Here is a 22,845-nt window from a genome sequence, read left to right as displayed (position 1 = left end):
TCAGGGCTCAAAACCCCCGAGGCTGTCAGTGTTTACTCCTCGAATCTTGGCAAACAGTCAGCTCTAGCCGCCCACATTCAGATTTCTGCACTCTTAAGAGGTATTTGATGAAATTTAAGAAAGCAGTAAGTTAAAATTATCCACTGGGATGCCAAAAGGTGGAATTTACTTAGAGAATTAAGTCCTTTAATCACTCCCTCTGTGAGCACCACGTTCCTGCCTAGCCAAGTGCTGGTTCCCTGCCAGGAAGGCACAGGGACCGGGGCCTCTATGAGGCGCGTCAGAAGCAGGGTCCTAACTAGGGTCTTGGAGAAACTTGGGGCTGGGAAACTCAGTGATCTGGGGGCAGTTTATTCCCACCAGCAAGAGTGAGGGAAAATAGGGACAGAGAGGAGGCAGTGACCTCAAAGACAGAGCTGCTTCTGAGAAGAGTGCTAGTGATTTTATGAAAGGAGGAACTAAACTCAAACTTCCTTACAAGTAAACTCAGTTACTGCTTAAGATGAAAGCAAGACTGAAGCCCCATGCCAGGGAATGTCCTCGCTTCTTCTTTCTACCATGTGCCACATTAGCCACTGCCATCTCTGCCATGATTGTAACAGGCTTCTAAGTCCTTCCATTCCTGCTAGCCCTTCTCCAGGGAGCATCTAGAAGGATCTTTGAAAAACAAATGCACCACTGGCATGGCTCAGTGGTTGAGCATCAACCTATGAACCAGGAGGTCAGTTTGATTTCGGTCAGCTCAGGTTTCGGCCCAGTGTGGGTGTGCAGGAGGCAGCTGATCAATGACTCTCATCATTGATGTTTCTATCCCTCTGTCCCTCTTCCTTTCTCCCTGAAATCAATAAAAATATGCATGAAAGAAAGAAAGAAAGAAAGAAAGAAAGAAAGAAAAAAAGAAAGAAAGCAAGAAAGAAAGAAAGAAAGAAAGAAAGAAAAAAAGAAAGAAAGCAAGAAAGAAAGAAAAGAAAGAAAGAAAGAAAGAAAGAAAGAAAGAAAGAAAAAAAGAAAGAAAGCAAGAAAGAAAGAAAGAAAGAAAGAAAGAAAAAAAGAAAGCAAGAAAGAAAGAAAGAAAGAAAGAAAGAAAAAAAGAAAGAAAGAAAGCAAGAAAGAAAGAAAGAAAGAAAGAAAGAAAGAAAAAAAGAAAGAAAGAAAGAAAGAAAGAAAAAAAGAAAGAAAGAAAGCAAGAAAGAAAGAAAGAAAGAAAGAAAGAAAGAAAGAAAGAAAGAAAAAAAGAAAGAAAGCAAGAAAGAAAGAAAGAAAGAAAGAAAAAAAGAAAGAAAGAAAGAAAGAAAGAAAGAAAGAAAGAAAGAAAAAAAGAAAGAAAGAAAGAAAGTCACGACTAAGAGCACGTCGCATCCTCCTCATACTTGCTAGGGCCCGTCATTGATCCTAGAATAAACCCAGGCTTTTTACTCTGGCCTTCGGAGATGCATATTGCCTGGTCTCTCCACACCCGCCTCCCATGCTTGCCTTCAGCCAGGACCTTTGAAAGAACTAGTCATTTTGTGCCTGTGTTTGCCAGGCAGATATGACACGGGATCATTCTGGAAGGACTGACCTACATTTTAGGTCTGGAGATTCCCACAGATGAAGTTTAACCTATGAACATGTTATGCCCAAGTGTCATCAACCCCAAAGACTACCAGGGAGCCGAATCCGATGCAATTGCAGAAAGCCTGTATTTATTTCGGACTAGTCCTAGCCCAGTCTCACCTACACCAACGAGGGCATGGGCGAGAAAGAGAAAGAACTTAACATATCAATGGGTTTTATAGGGAGGGTGGTGCCGCTACCTTGGCTGACCTGATTGGTTGGGTTAGGCCTAGGGTCCAGTTACCTGGAGCTGGACTCGCCCCACCCTGCCCTCTCACCCCACCTGCCCTCTCGCCCCGCCTGCCCTCTTACCCTGCCCTGCCCCCTCACCCCGCCCTGCCCTCTCAAACACACCATCAAAACCTCCAAACACAGAAAACAAAGTGCCGTGAGAGTAGGCAGAAACACACAAAACACAGTGAAACAGATGTTCAAATTCTGCAGCAACTGAAAAGATTTATAGTGTAGTGCAAATTTGTTTCATCCATTTAAAAACAAAAGCAGGAGGGTAAGGTATGACTGAAGAGCAAGACCAGGAAGATTTAAAGAGTCAAAGAGAATGTCTAGAATTATGTGTATCAGTGAATGAAATTCAGTTAGATGAACTAAGTACCAAAGTAGAGACAATTAGCAACATGGAAAATGATGTAACTGAAAAAACTACACAGGCTTCAGCAGAGACAAAGGGGATGAAATAGGAAGAGGTTAAGAGATTAGAACAAAATCACGGGAGAGTCAGAAAGTGTGGAAGCAGCATTATTTGAGAGAAAATGGCTGAAATTTTCTATTGTTGATGGAAGACACGCATGCACTGTTAAAGTAAGTGCATTGTGTACCTAAAGAAGGGGTTACACAAATGTCAGAAAGAACATCTTAAATTCGGATGAGTGAAGACACATCACTGATCAAAGTGACAGTGGCTCCGGGGAAACACCTGCAGGTAACCAGGGGAAGTCGCCATTTGACTGAGAGTGGCCCCATAAAAACATCTCTCTCCAGAATGAGAGTGCAATGAAGATATTTTATCTGAATAAATCTTGAAGGATTTACCAGGAGCCAATTTTCTAAAGAAATGTGAACAAGGAAACATGCACATATATGAAATAAAAGGAAGGTTTGATTGGTGAGACTCAAAAAAAGCAATCAAGCTAGTAAAAGACTGACATTCACAGCACTGAAGTTTGAGGGCTGATCCGAGGTTAATGGCCTCACCGGCCACGCTGGGAGGCCTGAGGTCTCCTCTGTTCCCAGGTGTGTGTGACATTGGTATGGCTTCGTCCCTAAGAGTCAGACTGACTCCCCTGTGATTCATCTGGTCCCTCAGTTTTCTTTGTGGGAGCACCTTAATGACAAATTCAAGTTTTTAAATAGATGGAGGGCTACTCAGGTTATCTGTTTCTTCTTGAGTGATCTGTGGAATTTGTCCATTTTGTCCTGTTGACAATAATGGCATAAAATTACCCATAATATTATCTTATGATGCTTTATATGTGTGGAATCTGTAATGATGTCACTTCCCTCATACCTGGTACCATAATTCATGTTTTCTCTCTTTTTCTATTATCTTGGCTGGAGGTTTACCAGTTCAATAGAAAAACGTTACAACTGTTTCTGCTACGGCCCCTGTCTGCATTTGTACTACTGTTGTCATACATTTCACTTCTGTGTATGTCATGGGTCCCACAAAACATTGTTATTATTTTTGCTTTAAGTGGTCCATTATCTTTTAAAATAATTTAAATAAGAGAACAATCTCTACTTTTACCCACATAGTTACTTTTTCTGGCTGCCTCAGTCCTTCCTGTGGGTCAGACTTCCACCAGCTGCTGCTGGGAGGATCCCTGGCACAGTTCCTATATAGCAGGTTGCATGTGATGAATTCTTCTAGTTTTTATATGTCTGTAGAAGTCTCAATTTTAAAATACATTTTGAAATATATATCACGGAGTAAAGATTCTATGTCAGATTTCCCTCCTTCAGTATTTGAAAGGTATCTTCTGGCTTGCTTGATTCCTACAAGAAATCTCATCATTTCCTTTGTCCTTTGTATGTCATATTTTCTCTTGGGCTGCTTTAAGCCAGTACTAGTGCGAGATTCTACATGGATGCAATACAGGCAGGGCCATAGCAGAAACTGTGTTCACTTTGAAGAATGTCTTTTTAGACACAGGTGCGTGTGTTGAGAGGCCCACCTGCCCAGGTATGGAGCCCCCTGGTCCAAATCAGGAGCTTTTGTGTGGCTCTGGGTCCTGGTCCCTTTCAAGGGATCACTTTTACTCAATATTCAACTTAACAACTTATAAGGGTTCTGAGACATTCTACTGAGTGTTGGAAGAATGCTCCATCCTGAAACTGGAAGGGACTTTAAGGTCTCATGTCAAACTTGTTTAATTTAAACTTGTTTATCTTAAAAAATGGAGGCAGGCTCTGAAGTGACCCCTGCAAGTAACTTATTAACACATATGACTACAGCTTTTTAAAAGGAGCTATTGATTAAACATTTATTTTAAAAGAATGTGACTTCAACAGATACATGACAAGACTGGTCAATGTATAATGGGATTTTCAACCTGGAAAAAGTGACTGAAAGGCCACTGGAAGCTTTGAGACTCTTCAGAAACAGAACACAGTGTCTCTGGCCTGAATGCCAGCCCTCAGGGACTTCCCAACGACCACCTAGAAACCTGTGTTTGCCTGGCTGGTGTAGCTCAGTGATTGAGTGTTGACCTATGAACCAGAAAGTCAAGGTTCAATTCCGGGTTGGGGCTCATGTCCTGAGTTGTGGGCTCCATCCTGTGTGGGGTGTGCAGGAAGCAGCCAATCAACGATTCTTTCTCATATTTCATTGATCTCAATCCATCTTTGAGATCAATAAAATACATACATTGCTGCCAGGCTCATTAGGTTCCTGCACTGTAAGAACTTTCCACAACCTGTTGGCAAAGCAATAGTCTTCCTAACATCTATTTCATAAGGAAACTGAAAACGAAAGAGCAACAATCTCTAGAAAACTTCCTGTCTGCCAAGTGTTAGGCTCCAAGTGCAAGGAGTAAGTTCTAGGACATCACTGCTGTGGGGGCCGGGCCCAGGCGCTGAGAGCCTGAGGCCTGTCTTGAATTGGCACCAGGTCAGCAGAGCCCTCAGGCCCAGCCAGGTGGTCATGGAGATCCTTTACTCAGAGCCGTATTCGTGTTCCACACGGGAGGATGCGATGAACCCTCAGAGAAGCCTCACTCCCCCAAAGAAAACACATTATGTAAAACTTGTGGGTGTGAGAGGGCCAGCCCGCTAGGAGGCCCAACCTTCATAAGTACTTTCCGTGCAGGTGACCAGTCTCAGAGACTGATGATGGGACCCTGGATCCACCTCAGTGTTCTGATGATAAAACTAAAAACGGGTAACTTGAAACCAGTGTTCTTTCAAATCATCGAGGGAGGCACACACACCTTAACTAAAACATGCTAATCCCTGACAAGCTTGACAAAGTGGAATGAGTGGGAAGAACACAGGCTCTCCAAGCAGGGCCCTCACACACAGAAGCAAGAAGACTGAAGTCCAAGCTTGACTCAAGTGCCACTGGGGCTGAGATACTGATGTCCTTGTTGCAAGCATGGACAGCTATCTGCTGTGCTCACACACCTGGACACATACACTTTGAAAACAGATCCTCAATAATGCAATTTCACTGAAAAAATAACCAGATTACCCCCAAATCTGTGGCTGCTCTCTGCTTCACTGAGCTATTTCTCTGCATTAACCTAGGGCATTCCTGTAACCAAAACACCATCAGTCTGACCAGTCATGACCATATAATAATTTGGTAATTTAGTCTTCAATACCAAATATAAATACTTAAGAACATTCACAACTCTAACGTTAGGTCTTTACAGTTGTTCTTTTAGCAAACACAAATGAACCCACATCATAAGTTCATCTCTGGGAACCAGATAAATGAAAGTATCTAAAAGTATCTGTAGTAGGTCAAGAAACTGTTACAGCCAGAGAAATTTATTTTAATATATAGAAACATACATACATTAAGCTTTAAAATAGTCAAGTTTTAAACAAAAAGGAAAAAAGCCATTTGATCCCAGAGTCTGTACAGCATGGAATTAGAGGCATTTGAATTTCACGTAAGGAGCACTTACACACAACTGGAGGTGGAAACCTGCACCTCCCTGCCTCTGGAGCCCGCCAGGTCGGGGGACACCGGTGATGGTGATGGCATAGCCACTGCCGACACTGGACGCTCCTGTGCTGAGAGCCACAACGGCCAAGGATGACCACGAGCGTCCAACATCTCAGTGACCGAGACAAATGTCTTCACGCTGGGGACACTGTAAGTGAAGCCAGCGCCTCTCAAACACCTCGTGACTGGACTCAGGAGACGTATGAGAAATGCTCAGAGGTTTTGGCAATGTAGAAGATGTACCGTCCAGGAATTCACCAGAAGCATTCAAAAATACTCAGTCAGCTGACCATCCAAGATGTGCTGCATAGTGGCTCGAGGGTGGCCCAGGGCAGGGCTCACTGTGAGTGGGGTTTCTGCTCCTCGTAGGATTCCCCATATTCGTTGACTCTGCTCCTATCGACAGGGTAGAGCCTGCAACGATACGACATTTGATTTTTTATTATTGGGCTCAAGGGCATGTGCTTCCAAGGTGCACATCAGCAGGAAAGGTGAGATTCCCCCTGGCAGTGTGCTTCAGAGACACCACACTCACCATCGCTGGTACAGGTAGATGAGGAACACCACGTCGTCCCTGAAACAGGCCAGGCGATGGGAGGTGGGCATGGTGATGATGAAGGCGAAGACATCATCAATGAAGGTGTTGAAAGCCTGTGCCAGGTGGGAGAGTGGATAGGTAAGGAACGGACTGTGGGGACTCATCTGGAGATGCCCAACTACCTGAACCCTGTTCATACTCACGAGTCAGCAAATCATAGCAGACACACCATGGGCAACAGAGACTCTTGTAGTGACAGTAAAAACAAAATGAGCAGTGGAGGCTCTGGATTGGCCACAACATACCCAGATAGCCTTCAGGGCAGCCTGACCTATGGAATGATGGGCTACCCTCTGGGAAGCAGCCACTGGGTCAGGGGTGTCTAATATTTTTTTAATGAAAATTTCAATTTATTTATTGATTTTATGAGAGGGAGGAGAGGGAAACATTAATTTTATTGCTCCACTTATTTTATGCATTCATTAATTGATTCATGTATGTGCCCTGACTAGGGATCAAATCTGCAACCTTGGCATATCAGGACAATGCTCTAACCAACTGAGCTACCCAGCCAGGGCCTGGGTGCTCGTTTTGATCCATGTTGTCAAGTAGCATGGCATTTAATTCAAGCAAATGTATTCTATTGCTCTGAGAGAGCTGCTCTCTTTTAAAGCCATTGCTGGGGTTCTCGTGTTTAAAGGAGATGCCCAACTGTGCCAGGAATGTGGCTCTGTACACACAGCGCCTCCTGCAGGCAGAGCACTGACCTTGTATGTGAAGGCCTTCCAGGGCAGGTGGGCCACCGACTTCATCTGGGGACAAGGAGACATGAGCAGGTCAGGGACAGGCTGCACAGAGCACATGGGAGACTGTCCAGCTGGGGATGTGTCTTACCTTGTAGTTCACAAAGAGCTGGGGCAGCATGAAGAGGAAGCCAAAGGCATACACCCCTGGGGAGACAAGACATGGCTGAGAGCATGCATGGACTATGCCATCCTGACAGCCCCAGCAGAGTGACTTCAGAGAGCAACATCCTTTTCTTCAATCACCATAAGTCTCCCCCACTGGGGCCAAGTAGTGCTGGGGGCTGTGAAGACAGGGTACCCATCCCACATGGTCCCCTCCAGGATTATGGCCAGGTTTGAGACCCACACTCGGTGAACATGGCATACTTGGGAGCCCATCCCCTGTGCTCTGTGCCCTCAACCGTCTGCAGAGACCCAGTGCTGTGGTCAGGACCAGCCTCTGGGCTGGCAGGCCCCACGCAGAGCTCCATGCTGTAGAGCTGCGGCTGTAGCTGCCCTAAGGAATCAGATGTTAAGAACAGTGCTGTTTCCTCTGCAGGTTTTCATGCAGAGGAAACAGACCTCTCAAGGTTCAAATCCTGGGAAGCCTGTGTGGGACTCTCGTAGGCAAATGGGCTTCCTGAGGCCCAGCCGAGTGCACAGGGCCTGGTAGGGTAATCTCATGTCACAGGAACAATGAAAAGGTACCTACTATGTATGCTGTTACCAGCCGTTACCAGAACAGAAAACCACATGACTCACCATTGACGAAGCTGTTGATTAACCAGGAGTACCAACTGAAAAGGAAGAGAGCTGTCATTGTGAAAGGCTCGACTTCCCTTTCTAAACCAATTCTTTTGTGGGGAACCCTCTGAAACACCAAGCTCTCCCAGGGACCTGTAACAAGGTGTGGTTACAGGTTCCTGGAGATACTCTGCACACTGGAGGCCCTGGACCCTGGTCAGATCCCTGATGCTACAGGGGTGGGAGACTCTACACGAAGTATGTCAGACTCGTGGCTGGAGGGCTGCGAGTTTGACATGCTTTCTTTACACTGACAGAATTTGTCCTTCAGAACTGCCAGGCACATGGAGAAATCCCAGGCCTCTCCCAAGCCCCTGAGGCCCGAACGCAGCAGCCACACACTGCTACTAGGTTTTCCCTTATCAAAAGCATCCAACTTCACCCTAGACACCAGTGCTATGGGTGCCGGTCTCTATGTGCTCGCTGATCTGGAAAAAGGGGAATGAGGACACCCCCATTTCAGCTGTGTCTCAAGTCTAAGGTTACTCTCATGAGCGCTCCCAACCCCTGACCTCCTGCTTTCCACACTGTAGATGAGACAGAGCCACAGAATTGGCCAGTCTGTAGTCCCCACAATGGCAGGCAGACACGGAAAGAGGGGCATGGTCTGCATGGCTGCCAGAATAACTGGTGATAGTGTGGCAGGGGAACTCCTAGTGGTGCCTGTACCTCTTATATTTTATGTTCAGCAGTGAGTAGACGGCGCCCCCGATGCACAGAGGGTAGAGCAGGTAGGACAGGTACTTCATGGCCTGCAGGAAGCAGAGTACTTCCCGTTAGAACCCAATATTCAAACCTCTTAATGTGCACTTCATGCAACTAACTCACAAGGATGGAAAATAAACAAACAGGACAGGAAACTGGCACGTGTGGGCAGCTGTCTGACTTGTGTGATGTTGTAATGGAGGACACATCAGTGTGCGTTTATCAAACCTACAGAACTCACAGTACCCACAGCTCACTGATGTAGACAGTGATGTCAATAACATACTGGCTCACTCAAAACAAACTAGCTTATGATAGATTAGTGAATAAATGTGGTGGATAAAAATCTGAAGAAATGCTCCTAGGTTTGTGTCAAGACTGGTATCTAAGCCAACACGGCTGTATCCTTGAGTTTATTCTGATTTGGATTTTATCGTAGCCCCAATAAAAGTTGGGATGCAGGCTAATGCTTATTAGCCAATAAACACACCCATTTCTATATGGGACACGGTGTATGGTCACACTGCAAACTGCTGCTCCGTTACAGTAGCCTCAGCACATGGGCCTCCCTATGGGGTCGCTCAGGTCCAAGTGACAGAACGAGCTCACAGCAACCCCAGCAAACCCCCAGGGGAAAAATCTGCTTATGAAAAATGTCCTGGGAGAGAGGCATGAGGTCATGTGCAGGGACCCGGAAACAGGGAGAAGACACCTGCTGGCCCCTTTTCCAAGACAGAAAACCACCTGGGATCATGACCACCCGCTGAGGAGATGGTCTTCCTGTGCTGAACATCACAGTCAGGTGCTCATGACTTGTCTGCTGCACATGCATGCTCCTCCTTTCCCCCCTGCCCACCTGCTGCTCACCTGAGTGTCATACTCCTCAGTTTTCCTCTCAGACTCACTGTAGGCGCCAAACTGTTGTAAAAATCAATACAATCATGTCAACTAAGTGACTTAAGGCAGGTGTCTGAGTATGACTTTGCTAGGACTGAAGGGGTGACAGGGCTGTGTGCTGATCGGCAGAGATGCCTGGCCTGGCCACACTGTGTGAGGTACGACCCCTCCACCAAGGCTGGTCCACCTCCACCAAGGATGGCATGACCACACACCTCCCTCCACCGGGAGGACCAGCGGGCAGCACTTCTGCCCTTCTGGTCTGGACCCTGCACCACATCGTGTGTCCATGTGGCAGAGCAGCCCTGTCCACATGTGTCCCACTCACCAGGCTGCTCCGTTTTTCCCCCTGGTGGTGTTTTCAGTGAAAACACTTGTTCTGTGCAGATACACGAGCAGTACACTTAGATCAGTCAAGGAGACCAGTAAAGGAGTGTTTACCAGTCTAACTTAGAAAACAGTGAACTGCACTATCTGTTGATTTTCCTGCCCCTGGTCAGTTTGGACCTGGACATGGGAGGGACAAAAACCCCTCAACTGAGGTGTCAGAGAGCAGTGAACTTCATGTCTGTAAACCTCAAACGCCACTCACCTCCCAGCCCTGATCTGGGAGGGAAGCTCCTGCCGCCCAAAGCTGGGACAAGTCTGGGCTGTGGCTGGCTATTTGGGAAGCTGGCCTGAACTGCCCACAGGAGCATGGGAGCTGACAGACCAGCGTCCCGTCTGGTGGAGGCAGCTTGCCTTTAGTGTAGGCACTGCTCAGTCTGTGACTGGGGCGCCCCGTGTGAATTAGCTGTGATCAAGGAGCCAACGCTGGCTCTGCCGAGGAAGGTGCTCCATGTGCCGGAGGGCAGTCCAGTCATCACAGGACAGTCACATGCTCACAGGGTCCTGCACCTCACTGGGTCAGCTATGAAATGCACCAGCAGACAAGTTGCTGCACACGAACAATGGGAGGTATAGAGGGAAGCAGATGGGTCAACAAGAGGGAGGAAGACAGAACCCCTAGGAACACAGCAAAAACACGCACCTGAAACGTGGGCCTGAGGCCTCTCCAAACAACAGTCATTTTCAGAGCCTTTTTCACTTTCCACAGCTGAGGAGAAACAAGAAACGAACATTTATGATTCTAAGATCAAGGAGATGCCAGAACTCGCCATTTGAACCCTCATGGACCAGGCACCTGCCTGCTCAAGCCCAACTGGGTTAGCTCACAGGCACAGGCCCTGGGACCTGATCTCTGGCCCACATGCCATCCAGCAGCCTGTCTCCCATGTGGATGCCATCACCACCTATCGGCACTAACAAACCAGTCCTCAGCCTGCTGCCCTCCTCTGGGCTGTCTCCTTCCCAGCTATGTGTCCTTGGTTGGCTCACCACACCCTGCCTGCATCTTTAAATTCACCCTGGCACCTTCTTCTGGCACTGGAAGGCCCCAGCCTCCGCTCAAGCCTTGTGTTTTTGGGTCTCTCTGGGAGCCATGCCCCACTTGCTGCCTTGCTCATAGGAGAGGCGTCACGGCCTTAGAGAGAAGTTTCTGTAGTGCAGCTGTGGCCAGTTTCTATACTGCAGCTGTGGCTCCGGGAGGGTCCCCAGCTGGCGGCCTTCTTCCACAGGCACGGAGAGCACAGTCCTTGACTTGACAGCCATGTGCAAGGAGGACTGCAACTCGAAGAGCAGGATGTGCAGGCTGCCCTCTCCTTCCATTATTCCCCCACAGGGCTCCCTCTCCTGAGCCCCACACAGCAGGGCCACCCTTTGGAGCCCACACTGCATACTTGTGCTTTCAGTGGCATCCAGCACAGCACAAACCACGTGGAACTTTAAACATGTCAGGATACATTCTGCAATAGATGTGATGAGCTGGGACCTTTTAATAATAATAAAGGCCACATAAAGAACCTTCTGAATTCTCACTTTGGTAGACACTCGCAGCAGTTACGTCCCTGCCTGCCCATGGAGGTGACCCCATATCACTCGGGCAGTTACACAGGTTCTGACTGCACTGAGCACCTGTGCCCAAGGACCATGGCAACTCAGACGATAGCTCACCTCAATGGCGGCTCCGACACCCGCTGGGATCAGGACCAGCAGGCTTGTCTGCTCATCCAGCAGAAACAGGAAGATGACCACAGTGCTGAAGCAGCGCCAGAGCACTGGGGACAGAAGAGGGGGTTGCTGAGGGGGCCACCACCACCCTCACACACACACACCTACACGTGTACAGACCACAAGCACCCACACCCAGCTTACACACACCAGTACATCCACAGCCCCTCTCCCATATACCCATCCCACTCACATATACCTGTATTTGTACAGCCCCACATACACCTGCACATACACACACCTGTATATACAGAGCGCACACGCACACCTCCACTTGACTAAAAAACACACTTGTACATATACAGCTCACACATGCACATCCCTGCCCCAGCTCCAAACACACACATACATGCACACACATGTGGACCTACAATATTTCTCCCCACTTGTCCATTAACAGTGAACAGTAGGCCACACGCACTAAGGAAAATGATTAGAACCCAGCATAAGGCAACCTCAACTACACAAACATGATCAAGTTACACTTGGCAAACACAAACACACAGCAAATACACTGAGTATAATGAATTCTTGACTGGAATTATGACTGTTTGCTTTCCTGTAATCAAATTACACTTTCTTGTTTTTATACCAATTCTGTGATAAAGACACCTGTCTTTTAAAGCTATACCCTTTTTCTTTTGAAGTCATGCTTTAGCTCAGATTGGTGTGGCTCAGTTGGCTGAGTGTCATTCCCTGTACTGAAAGGCCACTAGTCTGATGCCCGGTCAGGGCCCATAACTGGGCTGTGGGTTCAGTCCCCAGTAAGAGGCATGCAGGAGGTAGCAGGCCGAAGTTTCTCTCTCTCCTTTTCCTTTCCACTCTCTCTCTCTAAACTCAATAAATAAAATAAGTTGTGCTTTAGAAAACACTGTAGCTGACTGAAAGTGTCTGACTGCCTTAAGTACTTCTCTCGGCAGTAGCAGCAGAGCCAGCTCTGCAGGTTGTTCACCAGGAGCACTGGCAAGGGGCTGGGGGTAAGACGCCTGCTTGCCTTCCATGGCCACAGACTCAGGGACCCTCCCTCTCCTCTCACCTGAAAATGTTGGGAGCAGGCAGGAGGACTCGGCTGGGGAGGGGCATCCTCTCTGAGGATACCAGAGGACAGGAAAGAAGAATCTGAGACATGGATGACAGGGGCAGGGGGGCACCACAGCATCCCAGACCAGCCACTGGCTGACACAGACGGCACTAGGAACGTCACTGAGATGGGCCCTGGCTGTGTGGCCTCCATGGTCCTCTGTGGACACGGGCTTGCACGACACTCAACGAGATCGTGGAGACAGCTCCCTCCCAGTTATTAAATGACCTAAGAGGACCCTCCGAACAGGAGCAGGGGATGGGGCCTGCAACCAGCATGCATCACAGACAAAGCATGTCACAGTCCATGCTTTGGGAATGGATCAAAAATCCCGAGGGCATCTACCTGCTTTGGTGGACATCCCAATCATGCTCTTCTTTTTCTTCCAGAAACTGATGTCATTTTTAAACGCCAGGAAATCAAACAGAAGCTGAAAGGAGAGAGGACAGCAGTGTGCCATCTATCTCCCATGGGTTGGCCGGTGGGCACTGGATGCAGGTGAACCCCATGTATCATGTACCGCGCTGTGGTATGCACTGTGGGGTCATCACGACCAGCATCTCCGCCTGCAGTGGCAGGGAGACCACAGGCGCCCAGATGTTCTCCTCCCCTCTCACGGAAACAATGCACAGTTTCTCAGTCTCAGAAGCGCACAGGCTCATTTTGAGACATGACCTTTTGATAAAAAGTGCTATTTTTCAGCAACTTTGGAAAGTTTTGGCTGGACTGGCAGCTGAATCCCAGGCACTCAGAACCAGCTGTGGCTCAGCTCCCCAGACTTGTGCTGCCTCACCTTCCCACCTTGACCTGAGTCCAGCACAGCCACCATCCAGTGATGGCTTTTCTCCATAGCCTGGAGACCCCATCTTCAAACAGGGATTCCACTCAGAGGACTGGTGTTTAACATTGTGATCGCCACAGTAGGGCTCATGTAGTCATTAATTCATTTCCACGATAAAGGCCTAGCACTGTGGCCTGGGGAGTCTCAGGTCCCAGGGAACTAAGGGGCTGCCAGGTGGGACACCGCTACACCAACCCCCCAGCTGGGATGGCTGGCGCCCTTGGAGCCACCATGCCCACCACTGTCATCACCAACAAGGACTCAGTGACCCACTCACGTGAAATGCTGCGACAAAGAAGGTCAATGCTAAGAAATACAAGTTGGTATCAACAAAAATTCCTTTCACTTCGTCAGCATCTTTCTCTGAAAAACCTGAAAAAAAGAAAACGTAATGCAAAATGGGCAATGTCAGCCTTACTTAATGTTTTAAAGGTTTCTGAATGTTGTTGGTACTAAGAATTCACCTGAGCAAAACTATGGCATTTCAAATACTATGTTCTGAATAAAGCAAACTTTCAGGTATAATCAAGAATTTTTCAAAGACAGGACACGAGTGACCCTCTGATTAAAATTACATGGAAGAACCTGCACCACAAGGTACAAAGGCTACCAAGTCTGGGAACATATATGGACTTGCAACTACAGGACACTGCCGCCCCGGGCCTGGGTTGGCGCCCACGGCCTCACCAAACTGCTGCAGGGAGTACACGGCATCCTGCATGTGGATCCAGAAGCGGAGCCTCCCCAGTGAGATCTTGTCGTAGGACACGGTGAGGGGCAGCTCGGTGGTGGAGCGGTTGATGACCTAAGGAAGTGACGACACAGTCGGAACCTGCCCACCAGGGCACGCCCAGCTGCCAGACTGCACCCTTCTGCCTCGTTCAGACCACTGCGCACCCTGGACTGCACCCTGCACACGGACACTGTACCTTTGTTCCCAAGTTCTGCGCCCACCAGTCCGGGCACAGTGGAGGCTGAAGCTTCAGGCCCAGGCCATGTGGCTGGTGGGCTTTAGACACTCCTACATCCTGGCATGATGGTCACACCGAGGCTGACCTTCCCCCTTTCCCTCCTTCCCTCCCTCCTCTGGGCCCCAGCACCCATGTGCTCTCCTCTCAGCACCGGGTGGGACTCCTCCTGCACACACTGCCCTGAGCTCTTCCTGAGGAAACTCTGCACATCTCTCTGGACCACAGCCCCTCTGCTCATCCTTCCCAGCATGAGCGGCACCACCACATGTCAGGGACTAAGGACACATGAGCCACTGAACCAAACACAGGCCCCTCTCCTGGAAGGGCTGGAGACAGAATTGATCTGCCCATACCCACAGGCCACGTGCCTGGTACTGGCAGTCACTCCATCTGGGCTGGCAGAAAGCTCCAGGAAGAGGCAGCATTCAGGCTGGGCTCATGAGGAGGCACAGAATTGAGGGTGGATGCTGCCACAGGAAGGAAAGCTCAGTCCCACTGTCTAGCAGCATACCTGGCCGCAGCGGTCAGGTCCCAGGAGGGTGCTAAGCATACACATCTGTGTCACTATCCTTGCTCACCGTGACCCCTCGCAGTGAGCCTGGCAACCTGACAGCAGGTCCAGCACCGGGCCACCCCATGCAGTGCACCAGCCTCTGGCCAGGTGGGCAGCAGGCCAGGCCCATCCCACGGGGGCGCCACTGTGAAGGCTCCCTTAGCAGGCAGCACCCCACACACCAGTGGCCTTGGTTGTTCTCCAAATATGGCATTCCTTCAGAAAGCGGATCCAAGTGGTGGCAGAAGGCAGCCTGGGAAAAAGCTAGCTACCTATACACACGACTGTTTCTGTGAACGACAGCACTTTGAACAGCAGGCCTTTTACCAAACCACGCAGTGACCAGGATAACACAGGTGCTCTGTGGATGCTGTCCAGATCCTTCCGTGGCCCAGCCACAGACTTGTCTCTCCTCACTGCTTCCCAAGTGTTCCCTTAGTGAGGATTTTCTGAAGCCCTACACCAACGAGGGCACAGGGGTTCGAGGAGGGGATGGCTCGGAAGGACCCCGCCGCTGGCCAGGAGCAAACCCAGAGCACACCCAGGCCAAGTGAAAGCACACACGAGCCATCAGGGCAGGGCTGAGGAGGCAGAGGGGAGCGTGCTCACCATGAGGTCCTTCACCCGATTGCTGAGCTGGTCGATGAACAGGATGGGGAGGTAGTGTACGGTCTTCCCAAGCTGGATCCTGGGGTGAAGCAGTTTTCAGTCACTGTGAAGTTTTCTGTCACCTTAGATGACCTGAACGCAGCCTCAGACACTGCATTTACCTGAGAAATCCCTCCCAGCACCTTCAGTTGCTTCTGGTTACAACAGTCCCAGGCACACCTTCCCAACAGAAGTAGGGGTCTCATAAGCTACACTCAAAGCTGACACACTGGACACCAAGAGATATATAAACAAACAAGGACCTGACCACACTGTGGAACATCATCCAGGGCGTGAAAACGTGCAAGAGGCCCCTCTGTGCACAGACAGGAATGGTCCAATCAGGCAGTTAAGAACAAAAATAAGCCGAAACCGGTTTGGCTCAGTGGATAGTGCGTTGGTCTGTGGGGTCCCAGGTTCGATTCTGGTCAAGGGCATGTACATTGGTTGCGGGCACATCCCCGATGGGGGGTGTGCAAGAGGCAGCTGGTCGATGTATCTCTCTCATCCATGTTTCCAGCTCTCTATCCCTCTCCTTTCCTCTCTTTGAAAAAAATCAATAATATATATATATATTTTAAAAAGAACAAAAATAAAAATCTACCTAGTTTTCATGCTTGGGAGGGGAAGGAACCAGAGGGTAGGAGTGGGGGGGCTTTTTACTGAATACTTTCTACACCTTTCACATTTTGAACTGCGAGTGTATCATGTATTAAAAAATAAGGTTTAAATTTACAAAAGGAAAACTCCTCCTGATAATACCAGAGGATCGACTGATAAATGAATAAGAACACTTATCATACTGGCCATTCATAGATGCCATGTGATGACTTTATAATAGGTCTTAACCTAACAACAGCCTCACCAAAGCCTGGAGACTCAGACTAGCCTAAATGGTCATGCTTAACTAATAATGGCAAATGACAGTGACAAGATCTAATGGTTTTATTACTTTTTTTAAAAAAATTATTATTATTATTATTATTTTTTTAAAGAGAGAGAGGAAGGGGGAGGGAGGGGAAGAAGGGGAAAGAGAGAGGGGAAAGAGGGAGAAACATGGATTTGTTGTTCTACTTATTTATGCACTCATTGGTTGATTCTTGTATGAGCCCTGACCAGGGATTGAACCAGCAACCTTGGCATATCTGGATGATGCTCTAACCAACTGAGCTATCCATCAGGGCCAAAAGTTAATTTTAAATAGTAAATGAGTCACATTAAAACTGACCATGGCGCCCCTAACAAAGGTAGTCAGAATGTAGGCAGGACAAAACTCAAGTGACATGGTCTCATTCGGTGCTCTCATTTTCTCTCCAAGAGAAGCCTTTGCCAAGAACAAAGTGCAGGCCCTGGCCAGTTTTCTCAGTGGTTAGAACATCTCAGCCCTAGGACTGAAGGGTCTTGAGCCAAATTCCCAGTCAAGAGCACATACCTTGGTTGCAGGTTTGAACCCTGGCCCCGGTGGAGTTTTGCTGGAGGCAACCAGTTGATGTGTTTCTCTCACATTGTTGTTTCTCGGTCTCTCTCTTCCTACCCCCTCTCCCCGCAAACGCCTTCCACTCCCTATCTATAGATCAACAGAAAAAATATCCTTGGGTGAGGATTTAGAAAAAAACAAAAACAAAAACAAAAACAAAGGGCAGGATGACTCCCAATTTCATTCATTCCAATGCTCTGATGGCAAGCTTGGTCAGCAAGACTGCCCGGAGAAGAGACAAAGCTTGAGGGTGCCCAGGCAGGACCTTAGGCTCTTCTGGGCCTCCCATCCCAGGGACAACTCAAAGATGCAGGTGTGTCCAGCCGGTGTGGGTTAGTGGTTCAATTCCCAGTCAGGTCACATGCCCAGGTTGTGGGCTTGATCCTCAGTGTGGGGCATTCAGAGGCAGCCGATCAGTAACTCTCTATCATTGATGTTTCTATCCCTCTCCCTTCCCCTTTCTGAAATAAATACATATTTTTTTTAAAAATGCAGGTGTAACAAATCCATTTTTGGATTTTGGTGGGCCACCATCCTGAGGGGCTTCCTCCAGCCCTACACCATTGTGGTCACCCTCTCTGCTGTCAGCTCAGGGCAAATTGATGCTAAAGCCAGGCAAGTAAGCCTCAGTCGCCGGTTAAACTAATGCACTTACATCTTCATGTATCGATGCACATCGGCAGGCAGGGAGGACCCGTCAAATACAAAGTCATCCACCATCACATTCAGGGTCAATCTTGGTCTCCAGTGAGAAACAGGCTCATCCAGGGCACTCATCGGCTTCTTCTCAGCTTCGACATTCTGCTAAATGAAAAGGAGCAACTCAGCATGGAAAGAGGCCGATGCTGGTTGGAAAACAGGGCCTGAAACAGGTTGAGGTAACAGGGTGATTGACACCTTCATCTAGGAATAGCCCACATACCAAGACCAATTGGGAAGCATAGCCTGGTAGAACATGGGGCACCACAACTTCCAGTCCCAAAATTCTTATACCCCTCACTTCCCTCTCTCCACAGAAGCACCATGTGGCCCTGGATCTCACTGACTCCTGTCCTTGGTCCTCCACCTAAGCAAGGCCCACTTCTCAGGGAACCTGAGTCCTTGAGACAATTGCAGGAGGTGTAGGCGAGCTAGAGCTAACTGTCCTGCATGTGCAATGAGACTGAAAAGGAGACTGCTTCCCAATCAGGAACGTCAGGTTGTCTGGAAGGAGTTGAGTCAATGTCTAGGCATCCACCAAGAAACTGATTGGCAGGAAAATCTTTATTTGAGCTCTAACTGATATATTCTAAGAAACAGTGTCCTTTATCTCCTACTTAAAAGATATATTTTTGCCTTAGCTGGTTTGGCTCAGTGAATAGAGTGTTGGCCTGCGGACTGAAAGATCCTTGGTTCTATTCTGGTCAAGGGCACATGCCCAGGTTGTGGTCTCGATCCCCAGTGTGGGGCATGCAGGAGGCAGCTAATCAAAGATTCTCTCATCACTGATGTTTCTATCTCTCTCTCCCTCCCTCCCTCTCTGAAATCAATCTATAATAATAAAAGCGTAATATGCAAAATGACCAAATGACTAAACAGCGACCTTTCAGATGACCACAGTATGACATAAATGGTGCCAGGCCAGCTAAAGAGGGTGCAATGCGATTGGTCAGGGGGCCCTGCCATCATCCCACGATCGCCCTGTAGAGGGAGGCCCAGGCCACCAGCTGGTGGGGCTATTTATGCCGAGGGGAGAGGGGGAGGCTCCACAATTACCCCAAAGAGGGAGGCCCTGGCCACCAGGCCACCATCTGTGCAGGATCTATCACAGAGCCCTGGCCAGGTGGGTGGGCCTCCCTCTACAGGATGATTGATCGATCACAGGGCTCTGTGATTGATGGTTCCCTCTGTGTGTCTGTGTGTGTGTGTGTATGTGTGTGAGTGGGGGTCGATCTGGGAGCCCTATGATCGATCACCCCACAGAGGGAGGCCCAGGCCACTGGCCAGCGATGCTGTGGCGGGTATGTAGAGCTGGCCAGCAATCGTGCTGCAGAGGGAGGCCCAGGCCAGCCAAGCAATCGTACCCCATGCCTGTCGCCTACAGAGGGAGGCAACCGGTGGCAGGTGAGTGGGGGTGGGGTGTGGGGGGGAGCAGTACCACACAGGTGGCAAGCAGTGGCAGTGGTGGGGGCAGCTCCCAACAGCCTGGGGAAGGAAAACCCCAATAGGCCCTGATCACCAGCCAGACCTAGGGACCCTACCTGAGGGGTCCCGGATTGCGAGAGGGTGCAGGCCAGGCTGAGGGACACCCACCCCCCCCCCACACACACAAATTTCGTGCACCAGGCCTCTAGTAAAAATATATTTTAAAAAAAGATATATTTTTTATGTAATAATTTATCTCCCAAATAATAGTAATAGCTAACATTTGGCATTTATATGTTCCAAAGACCTCTCATTCCTTTTACACCTACTGCCTCCTTCATTTCCCAGGAAGGCCACATGAGGCAGGGACATACTTTGCCTATGGAAAAGGAGGTGAGGGGTCTTCTCAAGGACACACAGCAGGAAATGCAAACTGGGAGAGGCCAGAGCAGGCTGTCAGGTTTTTCAAAACGTACCTGAACCATTGACAGCCCTGTCCCTGTGCAGGGAGCATCACAGAAACTTCCTGAAAAGCTGTCATCTTTCTTGTTTGTAAATGATCTCACCTTCGTTCAACACAGACCCAAACACCAGAATTCCTAGGCTTTGTCAATGGTCACTTACATAACTCCCAGTGTTTCTTGGTACATATAGCTTTCTACGGATGTATAAAATATGGTCTGTACATCTGCCTTTTGAATAATTTTAAATTATATTCTTAGAATAAATATATTAAGTTTAGTAAGTTTCCCAAGTCTTAAGAAATGAATGCAGCTGAGCTCCATAGAAGGGGCTCCCTGTGAAAAAACACCCATTAAAAATGTCAGTGGACTACTTAAAGTGCACATCACTAATTTGACAAAAAATTATGTGTAAATCATGGGAAATTATTTTGCTGAAACACAGACATGTTCGTCAATGACCTAGTCCTAGATCTAAGCTGCATGTATAGGGACATGCAGGTGTGAATTCCAGGAAGCAGAGTGCAAGCTCCTTTGGCTATTAATCTGATGAAGATGCCCACCTGTGCAGCAGATTCTCCAGTGAGCAGATTGACTTCTTCTGGTTTGGGGACCATGTAGGTGGTCAGAGGACTAACTAGGTGCACCTGCTTCCCGTCGTTCCAAGGCAGAATGCCAGCATGATGGAGAAAGATATAGGCATACAGCGTCCCGTTATTCCTTGTTTTCTTTGGTACAGAAACATTAACTGTCCTAAAATAAGACAAATTACAATTTCAAACGTGTACTCGTACACTCTGTATATACACACACAGCAAAGATGACTCAAATATCTTTATAACAACTAATTTTAGTTTAGAGTACTAAAAATGAAACCCACCTGCTTTTGAGAGTACTACGTACAGAAGTTTATGATGTTTCCTAAAAGCTTGAGCAGGTATAAAAAGCCTGCGTTTTCTGCCTCCATTTCCTGGCACTCAGAGAAGTCAGTTCACTTACAGGCAGTGGCCAATCCCAAGTATGCAAGGCCCCTGCCCACTGCAGTGCCTCTGCAGCTCTCTGATGAGGCTGGCTAGAGGACGTTCATTCCAGCACATGCTCCCATCACTCTATCTGATACCTCCCAGATGATGTAGAGGGAAAAGGTAGACTCTTGACAAACACATCATTTTTAAGTTGCGCTTGTTAAAATCTTAAGACCCTAGAGCCATAGTTAGATATGAAACACCTTTGGTTACAAAGAGACAAGTAGTTTGCTGTGGGGAACCGCATGTCATTCCCACTGCAACATCCACTCCTTTAAAAACTCCCCCTCGCTGCCGAATCCGGTTTGGCTCAATGGATAGAGCATCGGCCTGCGGACTGAAAGGTCCCGGGTTCGATTCCGGTCAAGGGCACGTTCGATTTGGTTGCGGGCACATCCCCAGTGGGGAGTGTGAAAGAGGCAGCTGGTTGATGTTTCTCTCGCATCGACGTTTCTAACTCTCTATCCCTTTCAATTCCTCTCTGTGTAAAATCAATAAAATATATTTTAAAAATAAATAAATAAATAAATACTCCCTCTAGCTGCTGCATGTCCCACAGCCATATGATGCAGGTGTCAGCTGCTTCCTAAATGACAAACATATCTGCTATTTTCAAGTAAAACTAAAGTTTCACATTTCACACATAGGTCTTCCATTAAAACTTTCTCACAAGATGATAGGTAATATTGCTTTTCTAAGGCAACCTTGTTACATACAGGACGCTAACTTTTAAACAATCTATACGTTTTATTATGTTAATCTTATCACTGGCACTTTGTCACATAACCACACCTTTCAAATTTGGACTCCACATCAAAGTCTTCCACGTTCAAGACAAGATCCACGTTGTTCTCAGCACCAAGTTTGGACCGTGTGGTGGTGTACACACTCAGCTGGAAGCGACGTCAAGAAAATTAGCTTGGCAAGGCCCTGGCCACAAAATACACACATCAAACAGCTACACAAAGGAGAGCAATCTGAAAGGTGAAAGGTTTCATTTTTAACCCCCAAGGGGACAAAACTTTGACCTGTGCAAGAATGGTTGTATCTGATGTGTCTGCTGCAAAAGAACAACTTGCTAAAGTGTGTAACGGACTGTATCAACAGAGCAGCGGTACACTGACTCTGGGTACCTTGTAATGGGGTGATAAGGGGCAGCGACTGGGGCCTGCCTGCGGCCACTATGCACGCAGAGTCTCTAGGATATTAGGGGTGGGGAGGTCAGGGATCAGGCCAGGAGACCCTCAGCCCAGCTCCGGCTTGGCTCAGATGAGAAGCGACTCCTAGCCCACCGGACTCTGCCCAGCTCAGGTGAGACTAGCTCCTGGCCCTCGTCCGTCGCGGAGACCCCTCTCCCCAACCTGGGAACTCACCTGCAGCTTGGGCCTCTGAGCCAGGTAGGGCTGAATGCAGTTACCGTTGCCGGGGCACGGGCGGGTGTAGACGATGCCGTACATAACCCAGCAGGTGTGCACCACGTACACCACGAACACGCCCACCACCAGGCTGGTGAAGGAGCTGCGGCCGCTCCACATGGTGCCGTCGCCTCCGGGCGGAGCGTGGCGCCCACCCGCCCCGGTCCGTGTCGCTGCCGCGGGCCCCGCGAGCCTCCCCCCGCAGCGCCCGCTGGACGCTCTGGCCGTCGCCGCTCACGCGAGAGCCGCCGCGCGCCGCCGCCGCCGTCGGGGAACTAACGCGCCGGGCGCCACGGACCACCGGTCACCCTGCATATTCTTGCCGCGGCCGTCTACCTGTCACCGCGGGATTCGCCGGCGCGCCGGCAGCTTCCGGGTCCTTTGCCTCCCGACGGAAGTGGGCGCGCCGCACGGCCACCTGGGAAGCGTAGTCTAGTCCCCAGGCGCGCGTAGGCACGCGCAAACTCGCGTTCGAGGCGAGGCGGTTACGTCATTTCCCCGCGCCGTCCTTCCTCGGCGCTCGGGGATTCAGGGTGCTCAGGCTTTTCTCAGGTCGGGGGCGGGTCTGGGAACCGGAGCCGGTGGACCAGGGGTGCCCAGAGGTGGGAGGGTGCCATCCGAGATCG

At 49.0% G+C, this 22,845-nt stretch overlaps 1 protein-coding gene across 2 annotated transcripts; it reads right to left on the bottom strand.

Moving 5' to 3' along the window:
* Window positions 1–5,583: 5,583 nt before the first annotated feature.
* Window positions 5,584–22,612, bottom strand: CLPTM1L (CLPTM1 like). 2 transcript variants are annotated; one of them, XM_084882007.1, is made up of 17 exons: window positions 22,178–22,612; window positions 21,597–21,697; window positions 20,343–20,532; window positions 17,850–17,998; window positions 15,679–15,757; window positions 14,233–14,350; window positions 13,823–13,917; window positions 13,050–13,134; window positions 11,567–11,670; window positions 10,545–10,610; window positions 9,485–9,535; window positions 8,582–8,664; window positions 7,871–7,905; window positions 7,218–7,273; window positions 7,091–7,135; window positions 6,321–6,436; window positions 5,584–6,199 (listed from the first exon to the last, which is right to left on the bottom strand). In XM_084882007.1, exons 1-17 carry the CDS (start codon window positions 22,337–22,339, stop codon window positions 6,124–6,126), a joined length of 1,611 nt encoding a protein of 536 aa, XP_084738133.1. In that variant the 5' UTR covers window positions 22,340–22,612; the 3' UTR covers window positions 5,584–6,123. The 2 variants fall into 2 exon arrangements, with proteins under 2 accessions (XP_084738133.1, XP_084738134.1); XM_084882008.1 differs by having other exon boundaries at window positions 17,850–17,995; window positions 22,178–22,572.
* Window positions 22,613–22,845: the final 233 nt, after the last annotated feature.

This window comes from Pipistrellus hanaki, assembly GCF_964339955.1.
Source record: "Pipistrellus hanaki genome assembly, chromosome: 4".
Classification (NCBI taxonomy): Eukaryota; Metazoa; Chordata; class Mammalia; order Chiroptera; family Vespertilionidae; genus Pipistrellus; species Pipistrellus hanaki.
The sequence above is the reverse complement of the archived record's forward strand: the minus strand, read 5'-3'. Positions and strand labels throughout refer to the sequence as shown.